Raw genomic sequence first — 17,724 nt, 5'->3', positions numbered from 1 at the left:
TGAGACAGAGTCTCACTCTGTCACTCAGAGTGAAGTGCAGTGGGATGATCTTGGCTTACTGTAACCTCCACCTCCCAGGTTCAAGCGATTGTCCTGACTCAGCCTCCCAGGTAGCTAGGATTACAGGCATGCGTTGGTGGGATGTTTCTTAGCTGGGCAGTTGGTGCTGGGCCACTGGGTTCAGGGTCCATCTTCCTGCACGGTCTGGTCCACCACATTGATTAGACTATTCTCCCTCAGGGTACAAGGCTCTCAGAATGTCTGACCCTTTTACTGCAGAAAATGTTTTTGTCCCATGAGCCCTGCCCTGGGAGCCATATTTTCTGCTCATGTGTAGTCAGAAACACGTCCCCGCACAGAGGTGCTTGGAATATCCTGGAGATAACGGTTTAACCCTGGGGAGGGGTGGTTCCATTTTGGTGCCTGAAATTTGCACTAGAAATTTGAGAACGGTAGGGCCCTTCAGTTAGAGCTCCTCAGTTCCCTGATAACTTACAGAGCCAGTCATTTCTCTGGGTTGAGAGCATGCTGAATGATGCTTGGGTCACCTTGGAGGAATGGCTCATTTCCTCTGGTTCCTGAATTTCCCCAAGGGAGTCTCACAAATTTGGTCTGGGGATTAGCTGTGTCGGTCAAGACCCAGGCTGGAATCTGATGGGGCCTATCAGTTTTCTAGGGCTTCCGTAACACACTACCACAAACTGGGTGGCTTGAAGCAATAGAAACCTATTGCCTCACAGTCCTGGAGGCTGAAGTCTGAAATCCATGTTGGAAACAGTGAGTTCCACTTCAAAGGTTCTGCTTTTCCTCTATTTTCAAAGGCTTTCTTGCCGCCTTGCCCCTAGTTACAGTAAACAACCTTTCAGCCATTCCCAATCTGCAACCCACATCCATTCCCAATCTGTAAACTACACCTGTTCCCAATCTGTAACTCACCTCTGTTCCTTATTTGGCACCCTTAGTTCAGAAACTGCTCTTCCCCCCACTGTAGGCCCCACCCGTGCTCCATTTGAAGTAGCCAATCAGGATCAGCTTAGATTGTGTGGTCTGATCCTAGCCAATAAGAGTAGACACAGTAGCAGGGAGTGACTACATAAGGGATAAAACCCGCTTCTTTCCTTTGTTCGGTGTGCTCTTGCAGCGATCAGAAGAATGAGCAGCACCCTTCTGCAGAAGTAAACCTGCCTTGCTGAGAAATTGTTTGAGTGCTTGTTTTCTTTGTGACTCTGAGCTCTTATTTCCAACATCTGGATGTCAGCACGGCCCTGCTCCCTCTGGAACGTGTGGGAAGATCACTTTCTGGCCCCTTCCTAGTGCCTGGTGTCTTTCCGGCAGGCTTTGGTGTTCCTGCTTGCAGCTGCATCAATCACTCCTATCTCTTCATCACTCCTGTTATCTCGGCATCACTCGTATCTCTGCCTCCATCATCATGGGGCACACTCCCTGGGTGTCTTTGTCTCTACATGGCCACCTTCTTATAGGGATGCACCTTACTCCAGTTAATCCCCCACATTAACTAGTTACATCTGCAAAGTCCCTATTTCCAGATAAGGTCACATTCTAAGGTACTGGGTGTTAGAAAATCATAGATTTTTTTTTTTTTTTTTTTTTTTAGGAAAGACAGAATTCAACCTATAATATGAAGTGATTAGGGAGCATTTAATGAAGGGGCATCACAGAGGTGTGATCAGGATTAAAGGATTCCAACAAAGGACAAAGAAGTACCTGGGGCCAGCAGCAGCCAGGAGCCATGAATGCCCCTAGGCCCCAAGGGGCAAAGGGCAGGAGTGGCTCCTGAGGGTAACCAGTGGGGACACCTGCTTGACACAGCAGGAGCTGTGACCTGCAGTGGCAGGTTGCAATCAAGCCACGGCAGCCTGGCAGGAGACAGCTGGGATACTAAACACCACAGCTTCAGTCTCTCCCTGCCAGCCAGTCACAATGGCTGAGCCTAGTCAGTAGTCAACAGGCAAGGGCACCTATCGCAGCAGGCCACAAGTGCCAGCACTGAGACGGAGTGCTCACAGCATCTGGAGGGGCAGGGACTGTCCCAGGCACTGGCTGTGGCTATGCCCAGCTCTGTGTCTTTATCTGTGTGGGTGTGGCCCCTGAGGCTCCAAAAAGTGTGCTCTCTGTAAAGATTCTGGTCTTGGGCTGGGCACAGTGGCTCACACCTGTAATCCCGGCACTTTGGGAGGCCAAGGTGGGTGGATCACTTGAGGCCAGGAGTTTGAGACCAGCCTGACCAACATGGTGAAACTCCATCTCTATTAAATACAAACAATTAGCAGGGTGTGGTGGTAGGCACCTGTAATCCCAGCTACTCGGGAGGCTGAGGCAGGACAATTGCTTGAACGCAGGAGGTGGAGGTTGTAGGGAGCCAAGATCGCACTACTGCACTACTGCCTGGACAACAAGAGTGAAACTCTGTCTCAATAAAATAAAATAAAAACAAAAGATTCTGGTGGTCTCCCCAGAGAAGAGCTCGGATGTTAACAGTGGTTGCCAGGGCATCTGATTGCTTTGTCTCTCTGCTTCTTTAGGCTTTTCTTCATTTTCCAATTTAAAAAATTTTGTAGACATGGTGGTTGGGGGTGGGAGTAGAAAACCACCTCTATCTCTCTCTACGTGGAGTGTGAGGACTGTTTCAAGCCTTGCAGTGTCTTGGGGCAGTCCCTTTAAGGTCCAGGGCAATTACTGGGGCCTAGAATCCACTCCTTCTGGGTCCCAGGACCTAACTGCCCATGCTCTGTCCAGAGCAGCTGTATCTCATAGAACATAATCACCTTCAGTTTTCTCATCTGTGAAATAGGTTTGTCAGCCCTTCCAATAAATTAAGGCTGATGTGAAGACCTAATGAAATCTTGCAAGGGGATGCCTGTTGGAGATTGTGAATGTAATTAAGCGGGTCACTACTGCTGTGCTGCAGGGTTTCATGGAGAGATGAGCTATAAAATTGGTTTGGGGACACAGTGCCCCCTGCTGGCTATTTTTCATATTGTATGGCATTTTTCTCCCTACTATGTTTCAAGATAAGGATTGAGGGTTTTCATTCAGAAGGTGGTGAGACACCCCATCCTGAGAGAACGTCAGAGCCTGAGTGGGCACAGTGAAATCTGAACGCACTAGGGAGTATTTAGTCAGAGGGAGGCCAAAGCCCATGGACAGGAAATTTAACTGCAGGGCACTTAGGGTGCCCACCAGGTAGACTGTCTAGGTCCACCCCCAAGTCTTTGACCCATGCTCCGGGGCATGCTCTGCCAGTTGGCAGGGGATCAGTGGAGCAGAGCCGCTTAAACCAGAGAGTCCTTCGTGGTCTGTTTCTCCACGTGGCTTCTTTAGGGGAGTCCCAGGTGTCTGCTATCACCCCATCTCAGAATCCTCACTCCCAGAATGTGCCAGTGTGGATGATTCCGGACACAGTCCCTTCCTGTCCCCCATCCCCTTGGGGGGTTCTTGTCCTGGAACTGATCTGCAACCAGGCAGAGCCCTAAAGGGAACATGCTGGATCTGGGTCGTGGCCACGTGTCTCTGCTGACAGCCCACCCTTGGTGCGTCCCAAGATTGGCTGCTGTGACTCTGGCTCCAGCTGCTCCTGTCCCAAACCTGCCAGCCCTACTCTCTGCTCACCAATCAAGTTTCAGCTCTCTCCTCTCAGGTTTGTGGTCCCTACCCACCTTCTGTTGGCTCTGACCTGAGCACCCCGATATGTTCCACCCTCCACCCCCAACGACAACCTTGCAAAAGACAGTTCCCTTGCAGGCTCCAGGCCTGCCTTGCCTGCCTGCTTCAGTGGGTCCCTAAGTTCTGGCACGACATCCTGCCTCCACTGTGGCTGGATGGGACCACCAGCCTGGTCCTGTGGTAGGCTGAGCTCCAGGTGATCAGTGATCCTGGGCATTTTGCTTTTTAAATTAAGATTTATATATGTGCATATGTGTACCCTCTGTATGTTCGTTTAGTAAATGATTTAGGTTCAGGGAAGAGAATTTTGCCCTTTCATTTATAAATACTAGAAAAGATTGAGTTGTTAAAATATTAGTGCAAAAAGGTACCCTACACTTTCCAAGTGCCCAAGATTCATTTGCTGTTTTTGTTTGTTGTTTTTTTTTTGAGATGGAGTCTTGCTTGGTTCCCCGGGATGGAGTGCAGTGGTGGTGGCGTGATCTCGGCTCACTGCAAACTCCATCTCCCAGGTTCAAGAGATACTCCTGCCTCAGCCTCCCGAGTAACTGGGATTACAGGCATGCATCCCCACACCCAGCTAATTTTTGTATTTTTAGTAGAGACAGGGTTTCGCCATGTTGGCCAGGCTGGTCTCGAACTCCTGACCTCAGGTGATCCACCCACCTCAGCCTCCCAAAGTGCTGGGATTTCAGGCGTGAGTCATCTCACCTTGCCTCATTTACTGTTTTGTATAAGAAAAAGGAGACTACATCAAGTGCCCAAGTGAAAGGAGAGAATAACGTTTTAAATGCTTTTTGCTTTGAGAATGGAAGGAAAGGCTGGAATGGGGTGGATACCTGGGCAGAAGTTCTCAGCATTTGTTTGTGGAAGCTAAAAATCCAGCTTGGCTGTGTGGGTGGGGATGGTGGGGTTGGTGGTGCAAGGGAGAGCCGGGGTGGGGTTGGGAGAGGTCTGAGGCCAATGAAATCAGCCTGGAAGAGGGGCTGATTCTCACACACCCCCAACTCTGGAGCTGTTAGCCATTTATGGGTATTAAAGTTTAAATTAATTATAATTAAATAGCATTAAAAATTCAGTGTCTCAGACACAGGGGGCCACTATTCAAGTGGCCAGCAGCCACATGTAGCCAGCGCTGCCATGTTGGACAATGCAGATTATAGAATATTTCCATCTTGCAGCACTGTCCTAAAGGGTCGTCGAGTCCTGTGCTGGTGGGTAGAGGTGACGGGCAGGTCACCCTTGTATACAGTGGAGGCGGTTTTCAGAGTGAGCTCCTGAGCACATATATACAGTGTGGGTATGTGGATGTGGGGTTGGAGCCATTGCAGCTCCTGTTTCCTGCTGAGTTGTCACCCTACAGAGCAGGGAAGCTTCTGGAAGTGTGTCCTGGGAATGTGGAGTGGGAGAACCCCAGGCGCCGAAGCTTCTGGGCTGACTCCTGGCCTTCCTCACTGCCTTGGGGAGATCTCGGACAGGGGAGGGGTGTGGGGGTGTGGGCTCCCAGTGTCAAGCACAGGACGGAAGGGCCAGCACCTGCCAGAAACCTTTATTTCCAAGGCGTGGCCCATTTGGCCTCCTGCAGTTACCCCTCCTCCGGAACATTGAGCTTCTCCTTCACCCCACAGGCCACCACGGCGAAAAAGAACTCGGGGAAGAAGGTGCGGACGTACACAGCGGCCTTGGGAATGGGGTTGGCCACGAACACCTCCTGCTTCTTCCTCCGCACGGTGCGCATCACCTCCTCCGCCACCTCCACGGGGTGCACGCCGTAGGTCAGCTTCCTGAAAAAGACTGAACGGCCCCAGTGCGGGGCAGGGGTGATGGGGAGCCTCAGTGGGGAGCCAGCTGGTGAGAGCCCTGCAGGTGCACAGAGGCCGGGGAAGCATGGGCTGTCCCTGGAGTCACAGGTTCCAGGCCCCCTCCGCCACCCACGGACCGCGGCGCCCAGCGGGAGACTCTCTACTCTGGGTTTCCTTCTGTATCTGTAAGGTGGACCTAGTTAACTGCCCTGGTCTTTTCTCCGGGCGGTTAGGTGTGGGGAAAGGGATGCAAAAGAGGTTAGGAGCTGAGAAGGTGCCCGGTGGATTAAGGGGCTGTTTCTAACTGTTGTGAAGCTGTGCTTGTTAGGAGCGTCCTGGAACCCCTGGTCTGCACCCCCCACCCCCGATCTTGGATCATCTTAGCTCCTCAAGGTGGACCTAGAGCCTTGGGCAAGGGTAGCACCTCTAGGCTTGGAGTATCCCAGAATAGTGACCTTGACAAGGTGCACTGATTGATAGAGCGGCTAGTTGCTACTCCAGAACCTTTAGTCCTTTAGAGATCCCTGAGAGGTATTGCTATTTTCTTTCTTTCTTTCTCTCTCTCTCTTTCTTTCTCCTTCCTTCCTTCCTTCCTTCCTTCCTTCCTTCCTTCCTTCCTTCCCTCCCTCCCTCCCTCCCTCCCTCCCTCTTGTCACCCAGGCTGGAGAGCAATGGCACTCTCTGGGCCCACTGCAACCTCCACCTCCCGGGTTCGAGTGATTCTCCTGCCTCGGCCTCCCAAGTAACTGGGATTACAGGCACCCACCACCACGCCCAGTTAAATTTATATTTTTAGTAAAGACAGGGTTTCTCCATGTTGGTCAGGCGGGTTTCAAACTTCCAACCTCAGGTGATCTGCCCATCTTGGCCTCCCAAAGTGCTGGGATTACAGGCGTGAGCCACCACGCTCGGCCTATCCCTCATTTTCTAAAATTCTCTTGAGGTAGGTATTGCTATTGTCCCTCATTTTCTAAAATGGAAACAGTAATAGCAATACCTGCCTCTTAGGGAGGCAGGAAGTGATGAAGGGGCTTGCTCATGTCAAACCCTCTAATGTGTGGCAGAGGCCAGCTTCCAGTGTGGGTGGCCTGGCTTTAGACTCTTGGCCTCCACTCTATGCAAGGGAAAGGGGGCAGGAAAGTTCTTCCAGCCCAAATCCTGACCATTACCTCTGGGAAACAGGCCCAGAGACAGGCAGTCGCTTGCCTAGGTGGCAGAGCAAGCTGAGTGGCTGAGCTCAGTGCATGCACAGGGCGGTAGGCTACTAGGATTCTGTCTACGAGCTGCTTCAGGCCTAAAGGTTTGGGGCCCCTGCCCTGCTGTTGGGGGTTGCTGAGTGTCTACCACCCCCACTCCCAGACTCATGCTTCAGGAGTACCCATCTGAAGGTCATCCACCCCTAGTAACACCGGACTGTTCTAGAGGCCCCCCCAGGGAACCCCAACTTCCCTCTGAAGTCTCACATTTCCAGATGGAGGCTTCCCAGTTTCCTTGCTCTGGATAAACATGGTATGACCGGATGAAAGTCGGGCTCACGGTGCTGATGACGACGTCGTATTCCTCCACTTCAGCTCGGAGGCAGTCAAAGAAGCCCAGGGCTGCGTGCTTGGAGGCAGCATCTGCAGGAGAAACCATCCAGAGGTGGGCTTGGGATGCTCCTGGCACTGCTTCCAGATGGGCACATTGGAGGCAGGAGGACCGACAGGCACACTTCCTACAAGTGCAGAGCTGGGAGGGCTTTTAAGAATCTGCCCCTCGCTTTATGAAGGAGGGCAGAGAGCCCTCGGGAGTGGTGGAAAAAGAGCTGGAATTGAATCCAGCTTAGCCACTTGCTGGGGGTGTGATGTGATCTTGGGCAAATCACTTTGCCTCCCTGAGGCTCAGTTTTCTTATCTTTAAAATGGGGGTAATAGTTCCCTTGCCAAATTACTGTGATGATCAAATAAGAAAACATACAATGCTGGCACAGCATGAATTCCCCTTCCTTTCTGGAAAGGCCGATGCCTACGAAACTTGTCCAAGGTCCGGGGCCAGTTGGTGGCTGCGTAAGCCTGAAGCACAGATATCCCCTCCCCCTTCCCGTTCCCCTTTTCCTCGGAGAGTCCGTCCACGTAATCCACTTGCCAAATCCAGTTCAAATAGCAGATGCCATGGATTGGGCAAAAAAGCATCATTCCAGGAATCCCATAAAGGATGGAGTGGACATTGCTTAGAGCTTTGGGAAGTTAGAGCCACATCTGGGGTGTGATGTACCCCAACTTCACATTTTAGGGGTGTCAGTCAGAGGTGGAAGAGACCGAAGGTGGATCTACTGTGGTTCCTGCCTTCAACCATAACCCTCTCCTGATTCCCCCAGCCTGAGGAGCTGACTGTCCCTCTCCTTCCATGCCTGCTTCCTCCTGCCCTTAGAAAACATCAAATCAGGCAGGGCGCGGTGGCTCATGCCTGTAATCCCAGCACTTTGGGAGGCTGAGGCAGGTGGATCCCCTGAGGCTAGGAGTTCGAGACCAACCTGGCCAACATGGTGAAAACCCATCTCTAGTAAAAATACAAAAATTGGCTGGGGGTGGTGGGGCACATCTGTAATCTCAGCTACTTGGGAGGCTGAGGCACAAGGGTCTCATGAACCTGGGAGGTAGAGGTTGCAGTGGGCCAAGATTGAGCCACTGCACTCCAGCTTAGGTGACAAGAGCAAGACTCCATCCCACCCTCACCAAAAAAAGAGTAAATTGAAAATAAGAGAATTTGGGAGGATAGTAACTAAGAAGAATGTCAGGATCCATCTGCTTCTAACTTTCTCTCTATATTTTATTTTCTCTTTTCAATTATGAAATATTTCAACATATAGAAAACTATGTAATATGAGGTATTCTATCATAGTTGCCACAGAGCGCTCTTTCTCTCTCTCTCTCTCTCTCTTTTTTGAGACAGAGTCTTGCTCTGTCACCAGGCTAGAGTGCAGCAGCACAATCTCTGCTCACTGCAACTTCTGCCTCCTGGGTTCAAGCGATCCTCCTGCCTCAGCCTCCCGAGAAGCTGGGACTACAGGCACATGCCACCACACCCGGCGAATTTATGTATTTTTAGTAGAGACAGGGTTTCACCATGTTGGCCAGGATGGTCTTCTTGCTTGATTCACCTCATTCATGGGTGAGGAACCCAAGACAGTGGCACCTGCATTTGAACCCTGTACCATGTAGGGGTTTAATGTCGTTTTTTTTTTTCTTGAGACAGAGTCTCACTCTGTTGCCCAAAGTGTTGGGATTACAGACGTGAACCACTGCACCTGGTCTCTTTTCTTTTTAAAAAGAGAGATCGGAGCCAGGCGCGGTGGCTGGCACCTGTAATCCCAGCATTTTGGGAGGCCAAGGCAGGCGGATCATGAGGTCAGGAGATCAAGACCATCCTGGCCAACATGACACACTAAGATGGCTTGAATCAAGAAGATGGAGATAAGGTGTTGGCAAGGAGTGGAGAAAATGGAATCTGTGTGCCTCGCTGGTGAGGACATAAAATGATGCAAGCACTGGAAAACAGCCTGGCTGTTCCTTGAACTGTTAAACATAGAGTTACCACATGACCCAGCAATTCCTCTCCTAGGTAGATACCCAAGAGAGATGAAAGCACATGTCCACAAAGAAACTTACACATGAACGTTCACAGCAGCGTTATTCATAATAGCCCAAAGCAGAAACAACACAAATACCTGTCAACTGACTGATAGATAAACACAAAATAGCGGCACACAATGAAATGCTATTTGGCCCCAAAGAAATGCAGGCCAGGAGTAGTGGCTCAAGCCTGTAATCCCAGCACTTTGGGAGGGTGAGGTGGGAGGATCATGAGGTCAGGAGATCGAGACCAGCTGACCAGCATGGCGAAACCCCGTCTCTATTAAAAATCCAAAAATTAGCCAGGCATGATGGCGCACGCCTGTAATCCCAGCAACTCAGGAGGCTGAGGCAGGAGAATCACTTGAACTCTGGAGGTGGAGGTTACAGTGAGCCGAGATCGCACCACTTCCAACCTGCGTGACAGAGTGAGACCCCGTCTCAAAAAAAAAAAAAAAAAAGGAAGACTGATAACATGTTACGAATAGTTGAACCTTGAAAATATTATGCTAAATCAGAAAGTCAGGCACAAAAATGACTGCACATTATGTGATTCTGTTGATGTGAAATGTCCAGAATAGGCAAATGTACAGAGACAGAAAATAGATTAGGGGTTGCATAGTGTAGGGAGGTGGGGGATTGGAGCGTGATGGCTAAGGGCAGGGGACTTACTTTTTGGGTTGGCGAAAATGTCCAAAAATTGATCATGGTGATGAATGTACAACTCCATGAATATACTAAAAATAGTGGAACCATACATTTTTCTTTTTCTTTTTTTGAGACAGGGTCTCACTCTGTCTCTCAGGCTGGAGTGCAGTGGTGCAATCTCAGCTCACTGCAACCTCCCCTTCACAGGTTCAAGTGATTCTCCTGCCTCAGCCTCCTGAGTAGCTGGAATTACAGGCATGAGCCACCATGCCCAGTTAATTTTTGTATTTTTAGTAGAGATGGGGTTTTGCCATGTTGGCCAGGCAGGTCTCGAACTCCTGACCTCAGGTGATCTTCCTGTCTCGGCTTCCCAAAGTGCTGGGATTACGGGTGTGAGCCACCACGCCTGGCAGAACCAGGCACTTTAAGTGGATGCATTGTGTGGCATGTGAATTACATCGTCAATACAAGTGTTACCAAAAAAAAAAAAAAAAAGTCTATCAGCTTGTTCATTCATCCACCATCTCCTCAATTCCTTCAGCCATTCAACAGTGAAGCGCCTGCTCTAGCAGGTGAGGAGCTGGGGACCCAGAGGTGGACAGAGGCAGCTCTGGCCTCATGGAGTCCTCAGTTCATCAGTCAAGTAGACACATGGGCAAGTGACTTCCATGTGGTGTGTTTTTTTTATTTTTGAGAGAGAGTCTTGCTCTGTCATTTGGGCTGTAGTGCAGTGGTGCAATCTCGGCTCACCGCAATCTCCTTCTCCTGGGCTCAAGCAATTCTCCTGCCTTAGCCTCCCAAGTAACTGGGATTACAGGTGCACATCACCATGCCTAGCTAATTTTTGTATTTTTAGTAGAGACTGGGTTTCACTATGTTGGCCAGGCTGGTCTCAAACTCCTGACCTCAAGTGATCCTCCTGCCTTGGCCTCCCAAAGTCCTAGGATTACAGGTGCGAGCCACTGTGCCTGGCCCCATGTGGCGTGGTTAATGTGGGAGAGAGGTGGGAGCCCGCAGCAGGAAGGACACATGCAGGATTCATTTCCTTTCAAGCCTGTATGCCAGGTTCTGAGCCCCAGACCCCCAATCTCCTTGCCTGGGTGGGTGGTAAGGGAACTGTGCTGGGGTGCTCAGGGGCATTGCGTTTCTTTTGGGTGGTCAAAAGGAAGAAACCTCTGAGTCAGCAGACCCCAGGTCACCTCCACACCAGCTCCTTGTGTCTGTACAAAGCCAGATTCAGAGGAAGAAGAGAATTTTGGATCAGTCTAGGGTGGCATTGCTTCAGTTCTGACATTATATGGGAAACTCTGTACCCCTTAATTCCTCAGCTGCAGAGAACCCAGACCATAGCTTGTGGGGGTGGAGACAGCCTTGGGAGAATTCTGAGTCCCCAGTACTGTGTTTTGCAAATGTTCCCAGGAAACTCGTGCATTTGTCTTATACAGGTCAGTGACCAAAGGGCTCATTGTCATGCCCACACCTTGCTATGTTATGTCACCCTTGTGTTCCCATCACCTGGATTTAGGCATTCAAACACTTTGTTGAATGAATGAAGGCATGAAGCAAAGGGGAGAAGGACTTCTAGGTGTATATTCATGGGATCTATCTGGAAAAAGTATACACCATGGAATACTATGCAGCCATCCTTTTTTATGGCTGCATAGTATTCCATGGTGAATACTTTTATACATGGTGTATAAAAGTCACCCAGCTGCTGAAAATAACAGACAGAAAGTTTGAAAATATAAGGAGCAGTGGGGAGATTCCTGAGTGGGCTGGGGAAGAGAGCATAGACTGCTGCATGTGGCCCATGCATTCTTCTCTTGTTCGGGGGCCCCCAGGTAGACTGCACTCCCCAGTGTTCTTTGCACTTAGGTGTGACTGAGTTCTCCCAAAAGGATGTGAGCAGAGGTGATGGGTGTCAGCCTGGGGCTTTGGACATTGGGCCTGGCTCCTCCACGGTCTCTTTCTTCTTCTTGCCAGCAGGGACCCAGCTGTGACCACACAGAAGATGGTGCTGATGGAATGACCAAGTGTGACCCTGGGCCTCTCAGTGACCCTGCAGCATGGTGGCACCTGCTTGCTTGAGACGTTCCCACTGAGGCTGCTACATGGAGGAGTAATCAGGTTTTTCTGCATCACAGGCTCACAGCACCATAGGCTAAAACCAACTAAGGCAAATGGAAAAAGGAAGGTAAAACACTACTTAGAGGGGGCGTTACGGGCTGAATTCTGTTATCAGCCCTTCCAAAATGTATATGCTGAGACCCACCCCCAGGGCTCAGAATGTGACTGTATTTAGAGACAGGGTCTTTAAAGAGGTAATTAAGATAAATGAGGCCATTTGGCTGGACCCTACTCCGATCTGACTGGTGCTGTTATAAGAAGAGGAAATTTGGACATACAGGGAGGCAGCAGACATGCATGTGCACAGAGGAAAGACTGCGGAGACACAGCAGGAAGGCAGTTGTCTGCAAGCCAGGAGGAGGGGTCCCAGAGGAAACCCACCCTGCTGACACCTTGATCATGGACTTCCAGCCTCCAGAATAGAAAAACAAATTTCATTGTGTAAGCCCCCAGCCTTGGCATTTTGTCATGGCAGCCTGAGCAAATCCTTATGGGACCCTACTCATTTTTCCCCCTCCCTTCTTCCCTTCCCCCTCATATCCATCAAACATTTACTGAGCCCCTAATTTGCACATGGTAGTGTGGGCCATGAAGAAATGTATGTGGCATGTTCCCTGCCTCCCAGAACTAGCTCATGGGATGTGGAAACGGCTCTGGAATTTTTCCAGCTAGATTCCATGGACATATACCTAGAAGTCCTTCTCCCCCTTGAACTTTTGAGAGGATGCTCATCTTTGGAGCTGCCCCCTCCCTAAATTCTGCCCCTTTCTGTTTTTCCCAGTTTCTTCCTCAGAAGGGTTCCATTGCCCTCCCATTTTGTGATGTGCACCCATCCTTCTCTTTCCCAATGGAAATCTTTCCTTCAAGGGCGTCTTTATGGAGGAAGGGGCATTGGAGCTGTGACTGTGCATCTTTGTCAGGAGTATGACCTTCACCTGGCCTTGTCATGTTCACCTAGTGCATGTTCTGCCCATGTGGGAGATGGTGAGCTTTGCAGAGAGTGGGAGCTTATTTTTTTATTTTTTATTTTTGAAACAGAGTTTCACTCTTGTTACCCAGGCTGGAGTGCAATGGCGCGATCTCGGCTCACTGCAACCTCCGCCTCCCGGGTTCAGGCAATTCTCCTGCCTCAGCCTCCCGAGCAGCTGGGACTACAGGCACGTGCCACCATGCCCAGCTAATTTTGTTTTGTATTTTTAGTAGAGACGGGGTTTCACCATGTTGACCAGGATGGTCTCGATCTCTTGACCTCGTGATCCACCCGCCTCGGCCTCCCAAAGTGCTGGGATTACAGGCTTGAGCCACCGCACCTGGCCGGGAGCTTATCTTTAACGTCTCAGCATCTCGCATAGCGACCTGTAGGCTGTAGGCACTCAAGAAACAGGAACCATAGGGATGAAAGAAAACCCAGCAGATGGTGTCATCCTTGGACCATTTCCCCTGTGACCATCTGCCTAGTCTTAGACATAACAGCTCCTGCCTTATACCAGAAGACATACAACAGAAGATGGCATATTTTTATCTTAGCAACTTACATGCTGTACGGAATGGGATCCCAAACTTCCCCTGGATGTTATTCACTAGCACAATTTGGCCTGTTCTCCGGGAGATCATGTTGGGAAGCAGGGCTGGAAAACACAGGACAATGCGACTCTGAGACCGCCTTAGGCAGCGCCAGGGAGACCCCCCCACCCGGCCCCCTTCATCACAGGGCTTTGCTACCTCCACAGTCATTAGATTGCAGCATGGCAGGGATGGAAGGGACCCTGCCATCATTTATCCAGTGTTCCCAAAGCGTGGGCTGGTGAATTGCTGGGCGATTTTAAATTGGTGCTTTCCCACCAATGTGCATTTAGTGACACTAATTTTTTTAAATGCATATTTGTTTCGATTTTATTTTATTTTCCTGTTGACTTTTGTTTTAGATGCTGGAGGAACACGTGCAGATTTGTTACATGGGTATATTGCACTCAGGTAGTGAGTACAGTACCCAGTAGAACAGACACTGATCTCAATAGTAAGAAAGGCATTCCCTTTTCAGTTCTCCTACTGTTGCCTCAGGAAGGAAGAAGGAAGTCTCACGTTGGCTCTAGTATGTCTTCAGTGCCTCTCTTGCATGTGCTAATCTTTAGAAAAAAAATTTTATTATACTTTAAGTGCTGGGGTGCATGTGCAGAATGTGCAGGTTTGTTACATAGGTATACACGTGCCATGGTGGTTTGCTGCATCCATCACCCCATCATCTACATTACCTATTTCTCCTAATGCTATCCCTCCCCTGGCCCCCCACCTCCTGACAGGCCCTGGTGTGTGATGTTCTCCTCCCTGTGTCCATGTGTTCTCGTTGTTCAACTCCCACTTATAAGTGAGAACATGTGGTGTTTGGTTTTCTGTTCTTGTGTTAGTTTGCTGAGAATGATGGTTTCCAGCCTCATCCATGTCCCTGCAAAGGACATGAACTCATCCTTTCTTGTGGCTGCATAGTATTCCATGGTGTACATGTGCCACATTTTCTCTATCCAGTCTATCATTGATGGGCATTTGGGTTGGTTCCAAGTCTTTGCTGTTGTGAACAGTGCCTCAATAAATGTATGTGTGCATGTGTCTTTATACTAGAATGATTTATACTCCTTTGGGTATATACCCAGTAATGAGATTGCTGCATCAAATGGTATTTCCAGTTCTGGATCCTTGAGGGAATTGCCAGACTGTCATGTGCTAATCTTTCAACAAAGAGAGGGAAGATTCTGATGCTCTCAAGCTATCTTGGAAGAAGTTAATTTGTTTAATTTTCAGGTTGCTCTTTGTTTATTGAGAGTGAAAGAGGTTTTAAATCTATATTGGTTTTATAAATATTTCCCCCTAAAGTGAATTTAATTTAAAAAGGAGAAAATTCAGAGAAAGGTATTAAGTTAATAACAGAACAGGTGGAATAGGGATATGGCAAAAAATGAAAAGGTGATGGTCAGAGTCAACTTTCAGAATGATCTGTGAAACAGCCCCTTCATGTTAAAGATGGACAAGCTGAGGTCCAAAGCTAGGGTCTAGACCCAGGGTCCTTCGTGAGTTAGAGGACTAACCAGGAGGAGAAGCCTGTTCTGGCCCTTCTCCACTCCACTTTCTTCGTTCCTTGCTTGGATGCCACCAAACAGTCTCTGTTCAAGGTTGATGGATGACACACCTGTGCTGGCCTGTTTGGTGTGTCCATAGGGACTGGGATGGAGGAAACTGTTATCTCTGGGGCACTGTTCTAGGAGCTCTGGGAAGTCTTTCTGCCCCAAATGTTTCTTTCTCTTCATCTGTCTTAGTACTTGAAATCCTATCATTAGAGGTACCCAGCATGGGAGCTGGTTGTAGAGAAGGTAGTTCCAAGATATGCGAGATCTTAGCCCTTGCCAGGACACCCCGTTCCCTCATTGGAGGTGTTCCCCACGTTCCATTCCCCCTGAGCTTCTGCAGGGGCTTCAACTTTTCATCCTATGGTCATTTCCAGCCTCACTTTCCAAGCTTCAGAACTACGTTTGAACCTGGTGGTGAGAAGTCTGCACCTGGCTGTCTCCTCCGCCGCTCTAACAGGTTCACATAGGAATCCCCATCTTGCTCATAAAGGGAGACATCGTCCTGCCTTCCCTGTTTCTGTGAAGGGGTTGACAGAATACTGGGTCTCTTGTAGTTTGGTGATAAGCCCTTTTTCTTCTTCATTTCTGAGGACAGAATCTTTTTTTTTTTTTTTTCCCCCGAAATGGAGTCTTGCTCTGTTGCCCAGGCTGTAGTGCAATAGCACAATCTTGGCTCACTGCAAGCTCTGCCTTCTGGGTTCAAGCAATTATCCTGCCTCAGCCTCCCGAATAGCTAGGGTTACAGGTGCCCACCACCACTCCCGACTAATTTTGTATTTACAGTAGAGATGGGGTTTCACCATGTTGGCCAGGCTAGTCTCAAACTCCTGGCCTCAGGTGATCCACCTGGCTTGGCCTCCCAAAGTGCTGGGATTACAAGCATTAGCCACCATGCCTGGCCAGAATCTTTACCTTTGATCAACTGTCATGGTTAGGAGCAGATCAACTGCAAGGTTGATACAGCAGAATGCACACAAGGATGAGACAATGGTTCAGATACGTCAAATTGGAGGGAAACTATGGACATGAGGAAAGAGAAGTAAAAAGACCAGGCTTGGGTGGGGAGAGAGATTCACAGAGAGGGCAGTTAAAATATACCAATCACATGCTTTCTGAGTTCCTTTTCCTTCATAAACATTTCCAATGGGAATGCTGAAAGCTTTCACCTAATAGGTAGGGAATTTTCTAAGGGGGTTGGGGGATTCCATACAGAATTGGATGACTGTCTGGCTGTTTAACAGAGCCCTCTGTAGAAGCTGGTGGCCCAGATCCCCACGGGAAAGTCAAACTCACGAGACCTTTTGTCAAGGTGATGGGTCCAAAGTAATTGGCATCCATGATCTTTTTATCTAGCTCCAGAGAAATCTTATGGGCAGGCCCCTTCACCTTCACACTGGCATTGTTGATAAGGATGTCCACACAGCCATAGCAATCCAGGACTTCTTTTGCCACATCTGGGACACAGCTGATGTCCGAGAGGTCCAACAGGACCAGCTTTGGGGTGAACGTCTGCTGAACCAATGAGAGAGTCAGGGTATGCATGAGATATCCTCCCTCTTGCAGACCTTGGGAGCCCTCAATCTAAAAGCCACCTATTTTGAAATTCAAAGATCATGAAATGGCTGCAAATAAATAAATAAATAAAATAAAGACAAGAAGCAGAAATCATTCTGGGATGAAGGATACTGCCAGAGAATTCATTCTTGGGGACCAGGGCAACAACAACAACAAATGTAGACATGAATATGCAGCAATATGTCTAAGCTTTTGGCCGAGGTTCCGGAACTGATAAATGAATATCGCCCTTCACAGTGGTCCCCTTTGCAGGCTGTGCACTGACTCCAGTGGTGACATCATTACTTTTAACGTTTCTGAGCTCCTTTGTGGAAACCACTTTTCAACCTGGCTTGCAAGTTGAAAAAAAAAATCCATCGCAATACTTTATAGCCACATTTTTAAAAACTAAAATTGGGCTGGGCCAGGTGAGGTGGTTTATGCCTGTAATCTCAGCACTTTGGGAGGCTGAGGTGGGCAGGAGTTCGAGACCAGCCTGACCAACATAGTGAAACCCATCTCTACTAAAAATACAAAAATTGGCTGGGCATGGTGGCATGTGCCTATAATCGCAGCTACTCAGGAGGCTGAGGCAGGAGAATCACTTGAACTCTGGAGTTGGAGGTTGCAGTGGGTTGAGATCATACCATTGCACTCCAGCCTGAACAACAGAGATAGACTTCATCTCAGAAAAAAACAAAAACCTAAAATCATACACTCAACACAATATTTTTGGAGCATCTATGTGCCAAGCACTGTGTTCAGCCAGACACTTGCTGCATGAAGACTCTATCGATCTAGGGATGTGTAGGAGGGTGGACAGATGGGAAAATTGACGACACCGAGTGGGAAATGCAATCCCAGTGTTTGACAAAGACTAGCCCTTAGATATGCCCTTGAAGAGAGGGTTCTGTGGTCAAATTTGTCTGGGAAACACAGGCTGTTCTCCAAGTTCTTCTTGGAGATACACAGTGAACATTGGCATATCAAAGGCTCTGAAAAGTCCCGTAGTGAAGCATCTTGGACAAGCTTAGCTGAACTCTGTTTCTCACTCAACTGACTGAAACCCCTTTTACCAAGTGCCTAATCACATCCCTAGAAACACACTTTGGGGGATTCGTGTTATCCTATTTGATTCATCTCCCAAATACCAAACTTACCTCTGAATTACTTTGATCT

General features: G+C 49.0%; 1 protein-coding gene across 2 annotated transcripts in view; it reads right to left on the bottom strand.

Moving 5' to 3' along the window:
- Positions 1–5,217: 5,217 nt before the first annotated feature.
- The window catches only part of DHRS7C (dehydrogenase/reductase 7C), a 21,596-nt gene continuing 9,089 nt past the window's right edge, over positions 5,218–17,724 (bottom strand). The window contains exons 4-7 of one of the 2 annotated variants that reach the window (XM_017531439.2): positions 16,290–16,503; positions 13,408–13,500; positions 6,950–7,105; positions 5,218–5,478 (exon numbers count right to left, since the gene is read on the bottom strand). In XM_017531439.2, coding sequence (XP_017386928.1) covers positions 5,270–5,478; positions 6,950–7,105; positions 13,408–13,500; positions 16,290–16,503 — 672 coding nt within the window. In that variant the 3' untranslated portion in view covers positions 5,218–5,269. The remainder of the gene's footprint in view (positions 5,479–6,949; positions 7,106–13,407; positions 13,501–16,289; positions 16,504–17,724) is intronic. The other variant, XM_017531440.2, reaches the window with a different exon arrangement.

The sequence above is a fragment of the Cebus imitator genome, unplaced genomic scaffold, assembly GCF_001604975.1.
Source record: "Cebus imitator isolate Cc_AM_T3 unplaced genomic scaffold, Cebus_imitator-1.0 Scaffold72, whole genome shotgun sequence".
In the NCBI taxonomy this organism is placed as follows: Eukaryota; Metazoa; Chordata; class Mammalia; order Primates; family Cebidae; genus Cebus; species Cebus imitator.
The sequence above is the reverse complement of the archived record's forward strand: the minus strand, read 5'-3'. Positions and strand labels throughout refer to the sequence as shown.